Source organism: Sturnira hondurensis, unplaced genomic scaffold (assembly GCF_014824575.4).
Source record: "Sturnira hondurensis isolate 20B ecotype Veracruz unplaced genomic scaffold, ASM1482457v3 Scaffold0004338, whole genome shotgun sequence".
NCBI classification, from domain to species: domain Eukaryota; kingdom Metazoa; phylum Chordata; class Mammalia; order Chiroptera; family Phyllostomidae; genus Sturnira; species Sturnira hondurensis.
Window position 1 is genome coordinate 4,060,067 of NW_028076969.1, and position 13,354 is coordinate 4,073,420.

A 13,354-nucleotide genomic window follows, 5' to 3' on the forward strand; every position below is an offset into this window, starting at 1 on the left:
TTCTCTGCAGTTTCTGAACAATTCCAAAGTATGCTTACTCTGAACATGGATGTTTACTCCTAAAACCCATAGGTAGGTTTTAGATTTCATCTTTGCCAGAAAATGTGCTCTAAACCTTTGTCATTTTCATATCAAGTAGCAACACCAAGTTATTCCTGTTTAGGCTTTTATTCCAATTTTCTTTGCAGATGTTAAACACACATTTATCTCTTTATTTTGTTTACTCCCATTCACCTGTATGATCTATGTAGGGCATGATACGGATGTTGATTGATGTTATTTAACAGATATTGATGTCAGACAATCCAAGGTCATCATTATGCTAAAATTAAAGTTATCTATGGAAGCTCACAGACACTTTCAGAATTGGTTTTCCTGATATGGGAACATATTCAAGAAACCCAGAATGGGCTTACTGGTCTGATTCAACTCTTCACATTCATCAGTTCCTATTCACCAGTGGCAAGGAAAAGAGGTTCTTTAACAAAGCATTATATATAATACCTTTACCCAACTAAACATTAACTTTATTTGGTAGTTTAAATGCAGACAGTCCATTTTTTCCCACCCCTTTCCTCCTTTTACATGGCAAGTAAAGCTCGCTGGCCTGGGGGTAGCCTCTATCTGCCAACCTTTGGCCAGTGAAGAGGATCCAGAAAAAGTAATACAATGATCAATCAGAAAAAGGAGGGGGGACAGAGGAAAATGGAGCTGTGGCCTCACTTGTGCATTCCCGTGCAAGGTGCCCGGATTCACCACAGCGGGAGCAGCTGACTTCACTTGCCTTGCTGCAGTTGATGGCCGCATGACCGGTTTCACCACACCTACAGCCCTTCACTATGGTGCAGTCTTTCTGAATATGTCCAAATTCCCCACAAGAATAGCACTTCTGCTCATCTGCATGGTCACAGTCATGAGCCGGATGGCCTGGTTTGCTGCGGTTGCAGCAGCATTGCTCTCGCTTTCCCTTAGGCTCCTCGCAGTCCTCGGCCATGTGGCCACCTTGGCCGCAGTGACGGCAGGCATCCTCCTGAAGATCACAGTTCTTGGCAAGATGACCAGACCCACCACAGCAATAACAGATATCTTCAGCATCTGAGCTGGTGGGTCACGGCGGAGGCTAAGACACGGGCGGAGTGAGTGGCTCTCGTAGCAGTGGCTATTTGATTTCAAGAGTGTGCTTGCCTGCGCCACAAGTGGGTCTGCACATGGCCCTGCATACCGAGACTTTTAAAATATGTCCTATTTTATTTTTTTAAAGATTTTACTTATTTACCTTTAGAGGGGAAGGGAAGGAGAGAAGGAGAGAACTATCAATGTATGGTTGCCCCTCATGAGTCCCCTGCCGGGAACTGGCCTGCAACCCAGGCATGTGCCCTGACTGGGAATCGAACCGCGATCGTGTGGTTCGCAGGCCCGCACTCAATCCACTGAGCTACACCAGCCAGGGCTAAAATGTATCCTATTTTAAATTAGAACTTTCTCATAAATATTTTACAAAAGAGGTTAAACTGGTATAAAACCATTTAAGGACATTGTCAGTCCAATATGAACCAGTCGAATGTGAACTTTTAAACTAAACTATCCCTTCGGAGAGTTAAAGCAATAGCTAGGTTGAAGAGGGACAGTTTAGTCCCATTGTTCCTCCTCCACGTCACAGCAAATTAGCTGTGGATAGGCCTACTTTCTTCTGAAATTGACAGAAAAGTAGATGAATGACAAATGAAAACACCATGAAAAATGCAATACTGGCTAAAACACCAGTAATATTTCCATTAGCCTCATACAGGTGTATGAGGTCTATCCAGAAAAAAGTCCAGCCATTGTTAATATAATAAGAACAATTCATGTGACATCCATGTAACCTGGCACTCAAGTAGAGTGGACTGGAATGTGCCTGTGTGAACAATAACAATGTCACCATACTAGTCAGTGGGAGAAGCAGATGCCATTGAGTGAGCATGTGTACTGTGTAGCCATCACATTCAAAATGACTGATTGAGTAGAGCGATGAATCTGCATCAAATTTTGTGTTAAGCTTGAACATTCCTCCACGAAAACTACAGTGAGCCCTCACCTATCACGGGAGTTACATTCCAGAGACCCTTGCAACAGGTGAAAATCCGCAAAGTAGCAGTGTTATATTTATTTTATTATTTATATATATTTTAAGGCTTTATAAACACTTCCCACACTTCTATAAGCCTTTCCCACTCTCTAATTAATCCTTCCCACACTCTTATAAACACTTCATATGCTCTTAAACACACTCTACACTCTTAAACCTATGTAATTTTAACAACATATAAAATTCTATATGGGTACTCACCAGTTAAGTACAGTGGGTTTAAACCCACTGTATTGTGGGCTTAAACCCACAGTACAGTGAAGCTGCAATAAGTGAACCGCGATATAGTGAGGGGATGACTGTATTTCACTTAGCATAGCCCTCATTTTTTTCATCAAATTTGTGACCAAATTCAACGAATTCTACAAGCATCCTGATTACCAGTGTTTGGAACTGTGCATCTGATAGGTTGGCTATCTCTTCGTCGCTTATTTGTATTTTTTCTGGAGCTTGGATCTGTTCTTTTGTTTGGGCCATTTTTTTTGTCTTGATGTGCCTGTTGCGTAGTGAAGGGTGGAGCCTTAGGTGTTCACCAGAGTGGGGCAATCCCCATTGCTGGGTTTTGATGCTGTATGTGGGGGAGGGGTCCAAGAGGAAACAATGGTGATTGCTCTGCTCTCTGCTGGATTTCAGTCACTTCTCCGGCTTCCCCCAAGCAATTTGGGCCCTTCTGGTGCTGATTCCCATGTGGGTGGGTTTGTATCCATTCTAGGACCCTGTGGGTCTCTCCAACGAACTCTCCTGTGAGGCTGGGAGTTTCTCCCAGCACCTCAACCCCCACAGGTGTTTGTAGCTGGTGTTTTGAGGCTTTATTTCCCCAAGCTGGGACCCCGGATTTCACGGTTCGTCTCACTCACCAGTTTCACCTGGTTTATCTGCACACCAATGTGAGACAGCCTGGTCCGCCAGCTGCCTTGTGCACTGTGTCCCTCCACAATCCGCCGCCTCGCTGGGCCTGCCAGCCACTGCTTTGCTGTGACCCCTCTCTGCCAGGCCGACCAACTCCGTCCCTCCTACAGGTCTGGATGAATGTGTCTACTTTAACTCCTTGGTTGTCGGACTTCCATACAGTTCAATTTTCTGTCAGTACTGGTTGTTTTTCATTTCTAAACTGTTGTTGTCCTTATTTTGGTTGTGCAAGGAGGTACAGTGTATCTACCTACACCTCCATCTTGGCCGGAAGTCTATTTATTTATTTTTAGAGAAAGGGGAAGGGAGAGAGAAAAAGAGGGAGAGAAACATCAATGTGTGGTTGTCCCTTGGGTGCCCTCCACTGGGGACCTGACCCACAACCCAGGCATGTGCCCTAACTGGGAATCGAACCAGCGACCCTTTGGTTTGCAGGCCAGCACACAATCCACTGAGCCACACTAGCCAGGGCTATAGAATAGATTTTTAAATCACCAGAGGCAGTGAATTAATGGAACCAGATTGCCATAATGCACTGCCCAAGTGGAGTTCAGAAGAGGAGTTCCCAAACAAGTCACTGAAACCGAACTGCTGATAAAGCAGCCAGACGAGGTGCCTGAGAGCCACCACTTCTTGGGGCTTTAATTCCCCACCTGGACCTGTCAGAATTTAAACCCTGCTACACAGAACAAGAGGAATGGGCCCATGAATGGAGATTCTTTAACATGGACCATAATTCTATATGGAAGGTCAACACTTAGGGTGTATCCCATCCTCAAACACCCACATGAAGGGAGCAGTTATGGGTGGAACCTCATTAGACCACATTTGAAGGGCCCTCATTTACAATGGACCATCTGGAGGATCACCCAAGCTTGTGAGATATGTGGCAAAAACAACTATAAGGCAGAACATTTCCCAACAAGAAAGGGGGCACAACATAAAGGGGTATGCCCATTTGAAGACTGGCAAGTTGACTTTACACAGATGCCTGAAACCACAGGAACTTTTAAATTTTTATTAGTTTTCGTAGACACTTTTTCTGGACGGTAGAGGCATACCCCCTGGAATTGAGAAGGCAACTGAAGTAGCCAACTTCTACTCGAAGAAATAATCCCTAGGTTTGGACTACCTTACATCATTCAAAGTGACAATGGACTGTCATTCACTTCTGAAATCTCCCAGAAGATAGGACAGACACTATACATTCAATGGAAACTACATGCATAGTGGAGACCCCAATCTACAAGGAAGACTAAGAAAATGAATCACACAACAAAGAGTACCCTGGTGAAAATATGCCAGGAAACACTTTTAAAATGGATCATCACTCCCTATTGACTTGCTCTGGGTTAGGGTAGCACCCTGAAGTAGGCTTAAATGAAGCCATTTTGAAATAGTTTATGGGAGACCCTTACAAGATTCTGTTTTAGAAATACCCTCTTTAGATTTAGAACGTGAATCAAAAATTTTTAAAAATTGTACAACATTAGGGCAAGCGCTAACAACTTTGCCCAAGTTTGTTCATTGCAGCTATCTACTCATCTGATGAGTCCTTATGCTCATTCCACAGGAGACTGAATCTTTCTAAAGACCTGGAAGACTCAAGGTCCTCAACAGCAGTTAGCTAAGCAATGGGCCAACCCCTATGACATACTGCTAACAACCCATCTTCCCTAAGCTCACAGGAACCCAGCCTCGGATCCACCACACGCGGATAAAGCAGGTGCTGCCTGAGGAAGACTTAGATCTTGCTGCTGCTGTTGATATTGAAAGAGAAAGTGGGACTTGCACCCCCGAAGAAGATTTAAAATTCTTCTTTTGGAAAGGTAAAGCACCTCCCAAATCTAAATGACAATGTTACCTTTTGTTTTATTCTACATTTCCCAGACAATGGTTTCCTTGGCAAATGTATCCTGCTGTTGGGTATGCCATCCAAAGACCCACTCAGGATTAGATCATGGGGATCCTTCAGTGTTTCTAGCTTCTGAATTCACTACAATTTCCCCTACGCTACTAGCCATACCACTAACTAAATAGATGATTGTTTGTCTGCCAACAGTTCTCACTTTGGAAGCCCGTTTGAAATGCCATTTCTTGAAACATGAAGCAGTCTACCAGCTTGACTTGTTCAGCAGTGCCATCCTCTAGACACTGAGTAAGCCACCTTCCAAAACAGCAATCCTTCTCCCTTGCATAAAGGCTTTCCTCCATTCCTGTCCTCCCTCCTTTACTAGAGGAAGAATCTCTGGACCCAGGGATAGGGAAGATCATTCAGTATAAGAACCTCCCCCCTGCTGCCTTACTGTCCAATAGGGAAGATTCCCCAGTATTCCCAGTGACTGTCTACAGTAATAGCATCTGTCTTTGAAATTCCAATGTTTCTTTTAAATGAAAGACCTTGGGGCTTTAGGATAACACAAAATTGATATGTTAGCATTGTGACTCACAAAAGACTCCCTTAAAAGAATAACCATTCCAGACCCCAGATGCTAATTATTCCATTGTATATAGAATCAGCCAGACCAAAGCTAAGGTCTTAAACTCCATTTATTGACATCTAGTGTTTTTACCTGAAGCTTCTGGAAACTACCATTTGAGGAACAATGGAAAGAACTGAGGATGTTTAGACTGAAGAAGTCAACTGGATTGTGGAAAGTTAAAAGTTTTGAAGGTTTTCCTATAGTCACTGAGGGCTCTTTCGAGTTTGGGGGTGGGAAATCACATGGGGAAATAATTCTTTATGAAATTTGGCTTTGTGACTGGGTTGGTAGAGAGCAGTAAAGATGTTACTGAGTTAGTACACAATGACTCATAAGAGACATGAAATTGTCCATCAGTACTAGGGGCTAAAGGAAAAAGAGTTGGTCAGAATAAGGATTTAGACCAGAAATATTACTTCAAATGAACTTAATAAAGTAGTGTTTTGCAGATAATGGAGGACAGTGAATTGGCTGACAAGAGGGATACATTTCAAGATGGCAGAATGGAACAACAAAGGAGGTCACAATAAGCAAACTGTATGTGGGGAGACAGGAGAGAGATGCCAATCACCTGCTTAGAGTAATCTGAATGAGGTTTTTGAGAAGGTGCGGTACAGGGAACCGTTCTGTGTGGCAGTGGCGAATGTAGCCCAGCCTGATTCAGAAAACCGGTGGGGAGTGAGTGGGCACACAGGAACCGAGCCTATGGGTCAGTTTTCCTGTGGGGAGTCAGGACTGCATTGTACCTCGGCGGCTTGAGGCTTGCTTTTTGCTCAAACTCCCTCACCCCAAATTGAAGCAGCAAATGTTTTCTGCGTTATCCTTAAAGGAACTTCCTAAAATCTGAGCCAAACCTCCCAAGTATGGAGTATAACCATTTCAACCCCTTTTCCCCTTGATTTGCAAACATCCTTTTCTTTGAAGTAATTAGCAACATTCTTTCCTTTGTTATCTGTAAAAAGTAATCACCTAAAGTAAACCTGTGCATAGTAAATGAGGACCATCCTTGATGTAATGTACCCAGAAAAGCAATAAAAGCCTGTCTACGCAGGGGTTGGGACCCTTTCTCACTTAGAGAGCGGCCATGCTGTCCCTTTTCGCCATAGGACTTCTGTAGTCCATGTGAATGTGTTCATCGCAGCCACAGCACACAGACCCCGCTGGCTGGAGTCCACATCAGTGAGAGAAGAGGTAGAGGCTCTTAAATTTGGTACCGAGAGGAATAAAACCTGTGCCTCCTGATGCCCATGGTCTTTTTTGTCCCACATTGGTAGAGAATGGCTAAAGGGAGCTACCTCCAGATGTTCTGTTCATTTTGATACTTTTGCACGTCTTGTGTAGATAGGAGAGATTGTTTCCATTTGTATATTCTCCTCATTCCTCCTCTCGCAGCACGTCCTTGAAGCACATCCTTACAGATAAACATAAACAATAAAAATTTACTACATAGGTGAGTTTCCTTTAAATCATGCCCATATATTTCAGCAAACCTTCATATTGGCTTAGAATGAGAGCAGCAGTTCTTAAACCAGGGGGTGATTTCTACCCTACTCCCCTTCCCAACAGAGGACATTTTGAATTGTCACTACTGGGGCAAAGGATGCTCATGGTATAAAGTGAGTAGAGCTAGGGATGCTTCTAAATATGCTATAATGCACAGAATAGCACCTTAAAACAAATAATTATTCAGCCCCAAATGTCCATAGCACTAAGAATGGGAAATCTGAACATGCTTTATACGAGAGGTATAAAGCCGGGCAGTCTGTATCAGAAACATCTTCGAGCCACCAGACCTTTTTCATCCTCCCCATGGATTGAACTGTTCATAGCAGAGAGTCTATGCTAACCCTTTAGCAAAGGTTAGCAAAATCAGCAGAGGTTGGTTTTCCCACTTTCTTTACTCAGGGTACATGATTTTTACTCCAAGAAAAGGAGGTACTCCAGGGTGACTATGGCCTTAGCTCTGGCCTGGCAGTTCATCTTCATTTCATAGAGATTGACAGTAGCATATGTGTAAGGCCAAACTTTTAAACTCATAGGGGAAAAATATCCTGGATATTTCCTTCTTCAACCATTCCTGATCTTTCATCCAAAAATGTATTCTGACGAATTGAGCATTGGCAAAATCACTCATGGCCATGTAGTTTCTCAGCTTCATTAGTGCATCTAACCCTCCTCCAGGAAAAGCATTCTTACCCCCATTCCTATCATTTATGACTTTTCTCAAATTCCAAATTGAAGATTAGAATATTACATTGCATCAGAAACATTTTCACATGGTGAAGCAAGTCTTGGTGACTCCAAAAAAATATCACAAAGTTAGGGGGGAAATAAAAGACTGAATTAGAATTTAGTGTGTTGAGGGCAGTGATTTCTTATCTTTGTAATTCCAGTGTCTAGTAGAGTGTCTAGCCAGGCACACAATAGGTGTCTAAGAAATGTCTGTCTAGTGAATGAAGAGAACCTGCTGAGCCAAGGCAAAGAGACACTAAAGTTTCCATAGACTTTCTAAAAATGTGAATAGCCTAAAATCTCAGAGAGATGCTAAACCATACTAATAGAGTTTGGGCTTCCAGGATGATAATATGACAGCACTTACTACTGTTGGGTCGGCATTTTAGGATTACCGCACAGACAACAGCACAGAGAACAGCACAGGGAACAAGCCCAGATACAATTGTGGTGGTCCAAGTCTGGGACTTATCAGTAAAAGGAGGGGCAGTTGGCTCATCTGTGGAGGGAAATAAATAGTGTTAGCTCTAATGTATTCTTGACTGCCTGTAACCCATTGTATGACCTCATATTTTGACAGAACTGTAAAGTGTATTTTTCACTTCTTTGCCTCATCGGCTCTCTAATATGCAGTTGATAGCATTTTCTTACATGTCTTATCAATCAGATATATACTTGTGGGCGACTGATATCCAGATGCCAGATGTTGAATGTAAAAAAAAAAATTTGAGCTTTTGATGAGTTAAGATGGCATAAAAAGCACTCTAAAAATACCTTAAAAGCTGCCTTTCCTAGGTGTCTCATTTTTATAGCTATAATATATTACTATGCATTATTATTAATAATTAGTTGAACCCTGGCTGGTGTGGCTCAGTGAATTGAGCGTGGGCCTGCGAACCAAACAACCCTGGTTCGATTCCCAGTCAGGGCACATGCCTGGGTTGCAGGCCAGTTCCTGGCAGCGGACACACGAGAGGCAACCGTACATTGGTGTTTCTCTCCTTCTCTCCTTCCCTTCCCCTCTAAAGATAAATAAATAAAATCTTTAAAAAGTAATTAGTTGATGTTGTATTCTATATGCACCTTATTTTTTCTTATCCAGCTCTATCATGCCTTCTCCCTTTCTCTTAACATGTTCTCTTAGCATTTACAAGTGAGCACACATGTATATACACACCCCCCTCATCATAGCTGCCTAAACTTACAAGAGCCATTTTGCATTCATTTTCAGATGCACACTTTCACCATCCAGACTACAAAATTTCTAGAAGGGCACAAGAGACCCAGAAAAGAACTAAGAGTGTATGTGGCTTGGTATTAGGTGAGATGACTCTGGAGGAGAACTCTGCAAACTGGCTGTCAGCTGCAGCACACAGGGAACAGAGAGAACAGGAGGATGTGAGGAAGGGTGTAGGTGGAGACTAGAAACATGTGTGTGATCCTGCTCTGTCCCTCCTGTTCAACAGCAGCTGCTACAACATTTATCCCCCAACCCCTTTAAGGAATAGTTAGCAATAACACCTGGAGAAAGGGTCAGGAACACAAATTAGAAAAAATATGAATAGCCCTGGCTAGGTGGCTAAGTTGTTTGGAACATTGTCCTGTACACCAAAATGTTGCACGCTCAATCCCCAGTCAGGCCAAGGTTGTGGGTTTGATCCTCAGTCGGGGTGCATGTGGAAGGCAACCAGTCAATGTATCTTTGTATCAATGTTTCTCTGTCTCTCTTTCTCTCCCACTCCCTCTCCCTCTCTCTCTCAAATTAACAAGCATATCCTTGGGCAAAGATTTTTAAAAAGGAATATTAATAGCTCACCCTCTTCTGATTTCCCTGGAATAGATTACGATAAATATTGAACATTTACTAACTGTCTCTCATTTTTCTGATTACCAAGCCTTGTGGATAAATTTTGAAAGTCGAAACCCTTCCCTTCTTGGACTTCCATGACAGCGCACTCTTCTGTTTCTGTTGTGACTTGGTTTTCTTTATAGGCTCTTCTTCCTCCTTTTGTCCTTCAAATTTGGGTTTTCCTTATAGCTCCATTTGTGGTTTCATTCTTTTTTCACTAGCCCTAGTCCTCCTGGGTAATTTCATCCACACCCAAGATTTGAAACATCATCTGATTTCTAAATCTGTAGATCATATTCCTGATCTCATTTCTGAGCTCCAGATTTGTTTTCCCAGCTGTCAACTAGATGGTTGGATGCCAGCATCTCCACTTGATTAAAACTGAGCTCACTATATTCTTTCCACAGCATATGTACCACTTACAGTCTCACATTTCAGTGAATGGCATTACCATTAATTACCCAAATAAGAGCGAAGGCTTCTGTTTGTACCCTGTATGCTCCCATGGCCTTTCTTTTCTAGATTCAGAACATCTCTGCAATTGATTCCTTTCCCCCGAATCTCTAGCAGCAATTGCCTCAGCTTAGATTTTTCTCATCTCCTACCTAGTAGCCTCCATACTGGTGTCTTTGCCTCTGGTTTCCTAGACTCTAAGAACTCTTACACACTGCAGTATTTATTCTAAAATGCACAATTGGTCAGAGTGCACCTACTACTTAGAGAACTAGGGAAAGTTGGTTTTTTCTTTTTCCCTAAAGTACCAGATTACATGTAGACATCAAGTGATTACCAGTGCTGGCCTTTATTGACCAGAACGATACCCCAAATTACAACTCTTGCTGTTTATCTTGAGAGTTTAGAAGTTACACAGATTTGGACTCACTCCTAGCTTCCTCTGAGAGGCCACTCCCATGCATTTTCCAGACCCACTCAGCCTAGAGACAAGATGTGTGTTTAAGGGGAAGAAGGAGGAACCAGTAACAGTAAACTGTCTGTCATAATGCCTACTGGGAACCTGCTAATATGCCAAGAACAGACCTAGAATCTAACCGCAAAGTTAGGTGGAGACATCTGCACATACAGATGATTAGACACCAGGAGTGGGACTTCCTGATTTATCCCTTTCCACCCACACATGTCTGTCTTCCAGTACATCAAGGATTAACAAGTTTGGCGAGCCCAGACTAAAAGTATTGTAGACTAAATTTATTGAATTAATAAATATGGGGTTTTTTTTGAGTGAGTATTTATATAGTAGAGCTTTACTCACATTGACTTGCAACATTTCTATGAACTCTACACCTAATTATGTTTGCTTATGCAGTCAGTCCTTGACTACCCACAGATGCAGTATTTCTTTTGACTCTAAATGATGCCTATAGTCCAATCAGTGAGATCTGAAGTATTTACACACTTAAGTTCTCTGACCATAGAGGCAACCCTAGTATTTAGCAAGATGCTTGCTATGTGATAAGTGCTTAAAGATTAAATAAAGGAATGAATAAACACATATATTTAATCACCTCTTTATTAATCATTGTGAATGTAGACTAATAGGGCAACAAGCTTTTATTTTTAATTAGACTGAAAAGGGATTCTGCTCATCCTTAGCATGGAGGAAGAATTGAGAGAAGGCATATTAGGGAAAAGGATGATAAAGATGGGTAGTCTAATAATGTCATCTCTAAATAATAGCACCATCTTTTTATCTGAGGAGTTACATTCTATTTCTTGTAAGTTAGCAAACTACAGCACACAGGACAAATGAAGCTTGCTACCTCTCTGGTCAAAACACAGCACTGTTCTTCATTTGTGTCTGGTCTATGTCTGCTTTCATGCTTTAATAGCAGGATTAAATTGTTGCAAGAGACCATATGACCTACAAGACTAAAGTGTTTACTATTGGGCCCCTTTCTGAAAAATTTTGCCAACCTCTCTCCTAGAACATTACATATAACTATATTCCAAATGTAAATAATATTCAAAATAAAATATGATTGGAGCTATTATTACTAATGTGTTTGTTAATCCCCACCTTAGTCACAATCTAATTGGTTAAATAATAAAGTGAAAACTAAGGTTGAATTAATGAAGTATCTTTACTATATGATTCAGCATTTTTATATGATTCAGATTTTATACATATTTGAGAATATATAAAGATGATGGAGAGAAAGATGCAGTTGGACTATCAATAAAATCATCAAATTTGTTTTGTAATTGAATTAATTTTCCCCAGGAAATTTGATATTATTGCCTTTTGAGGAAAATAATTAAACAATCCACTTGAAAAAGAAAAGATCTATCTAAATATCTCCTCTTAGCCCTGGCTGGTGTGGCTCAGTGGATTGAGTCCCTGTCTGTGAACCAAAGGGTTGCTGGTTCAATTCCCAGTCAGGGCACATGCCCGGGGTATGGCCTGGGTCCTCAGTTGGGGGCATGTGAGAGGCAACTGATCCATGTATCTATCACACAGTGATGATTCTCTCTCTCTTTCTCCCTTCTCTTCCCCTCACTCTAAAAATAAATTAATAAAATCTTAAAAATAAAAATATCTCCTCTACTCCAAGTAAAGACAAGAGGGAGACATAAGACATGCTCTGCATTATATATTATACTCTCTACTTACATATTATTGTATATCAAACTTAGTGTGTTGTTTAATACTGCGGAGTCACAAAACATATTGTTGGAAGCAGGGATGAGAGGTGGAGAAAATGCCTATTTGTTCTCTATACAAGTTAGACATGTATTTCAAGTATCTGAGCTCTCCTGTAACAACCCATTATGGGTTTGATGTGCATAAATTTATATAAACCCAACCTTTTGCACTTTACATTTTCAGATAATTTTACTTCTTGGGAAAAGAAGATTCTATACGTTTACCAAATGTAGGGTAAAGTATCTGGTTATGGTGTTTGCTCAAAAAGACCTCTTTTTTCAGGCATTGTCCATTGGTAGTTTGTCATTCACCTTCTTCACCAGACTTGGTTCTGAGTGAACCAGTAGTTCTTTAAAGACACTGTCACCCACAAAAGACAATGATTTAACACCATGGGACTGTGGAGAGGGGATGACCAATAAGAAACTGCCCAAGTCCTGAGGGCAATTTCAAAGAAGGACAGATGAATACTTTCAATGACAGCAATATTGTTACCATAACTTCCTAAGATGACTATATGATGGATAACACTTACTTGGACTCTAAATTTTAGAATTTTTATTAAAGAAAAAAATTGATCTAGTAACATTATAGTCATACCTTGTAAATTATAAGGTATGTGTCTAAAAATATGACAGAAAATACAATCAAATGCACAATTCTGAACTGTTTCTGGCTGAGTTATTTTTTTAGATTTTCCACTGTAGAAACTCCCCAGGACTTACATTTTTGCCAGTTGAAGATCTGTGATACTGTTAAGTCTCCATACTTGACAAGACACGTGAAGCTGTGGTTGTCCGTCACATTGAAATCCAGTTCACTGCTGATAGTGTAGAGCTTACTTTCAGGATCTTGGGAAACTGTTGTGTTGATAGCATTTAATTCTTTTCCATTTTCCAACCAGGAGAGGTGTGGTTCTGGAAAACCTCCAGAGGTTGAACAAATTATCCTTTTGATGTTAGTGGATGGGTTTCCAAGGTCAGTTATACTTGGGTCAGGGAAGTCAGCTGAAGAAAGAAAAAGGATATTATTATATATGAGTGCAAAAATGAGATCTAATTTATAACTCTTCACAAGTCATTAGTAGTCAT

The 13,354-nt window shown here is 41.2% G+C and overlaps 1 protein-coding gene across 2 annotated transcripts in view; it reads right to left on the reverse strand.

The window, feature by feature from the left end:
• Window positions 1–3,280: 3,280 nt before the first annotated feature.
• CD80 (CD80 molecule) overlaps window positions 3,281–13,354 on the reverse strand; it is a 29,926-nt gene continuing 19,852 nt past the window's right edge. Inside the window, exons 4-7 of one of the 2 annotated variants that reach the window (XM_037045562.1) lie at window positions 12,989–13,270; window positions 8,120–8,251; window positions 6,816–6,931; window positions 3,281–3,312 (exon numbers count right to left, since the gene is read on the reverse strand). In XM_037045562.1, the coding sequence (XP_036901457.1) occupies window positions 6,831–6,931; window positions 8,120–8,251; window positions 12,989–13,270 (515 nt within the window). In that variant the 3' untranslated portion in view covers window positions 3,281–3,312; window positions 6,816–6,830. Of the gene's footprint in view, window positions 3,313–6,505; window positions 6,932–8,119; window positions 8,252–12,988; window positions 13,271–13,354 lie in introns of those variants that run through there. The other variant, XM_037045561.1, reaches the window with a different exon arrangement.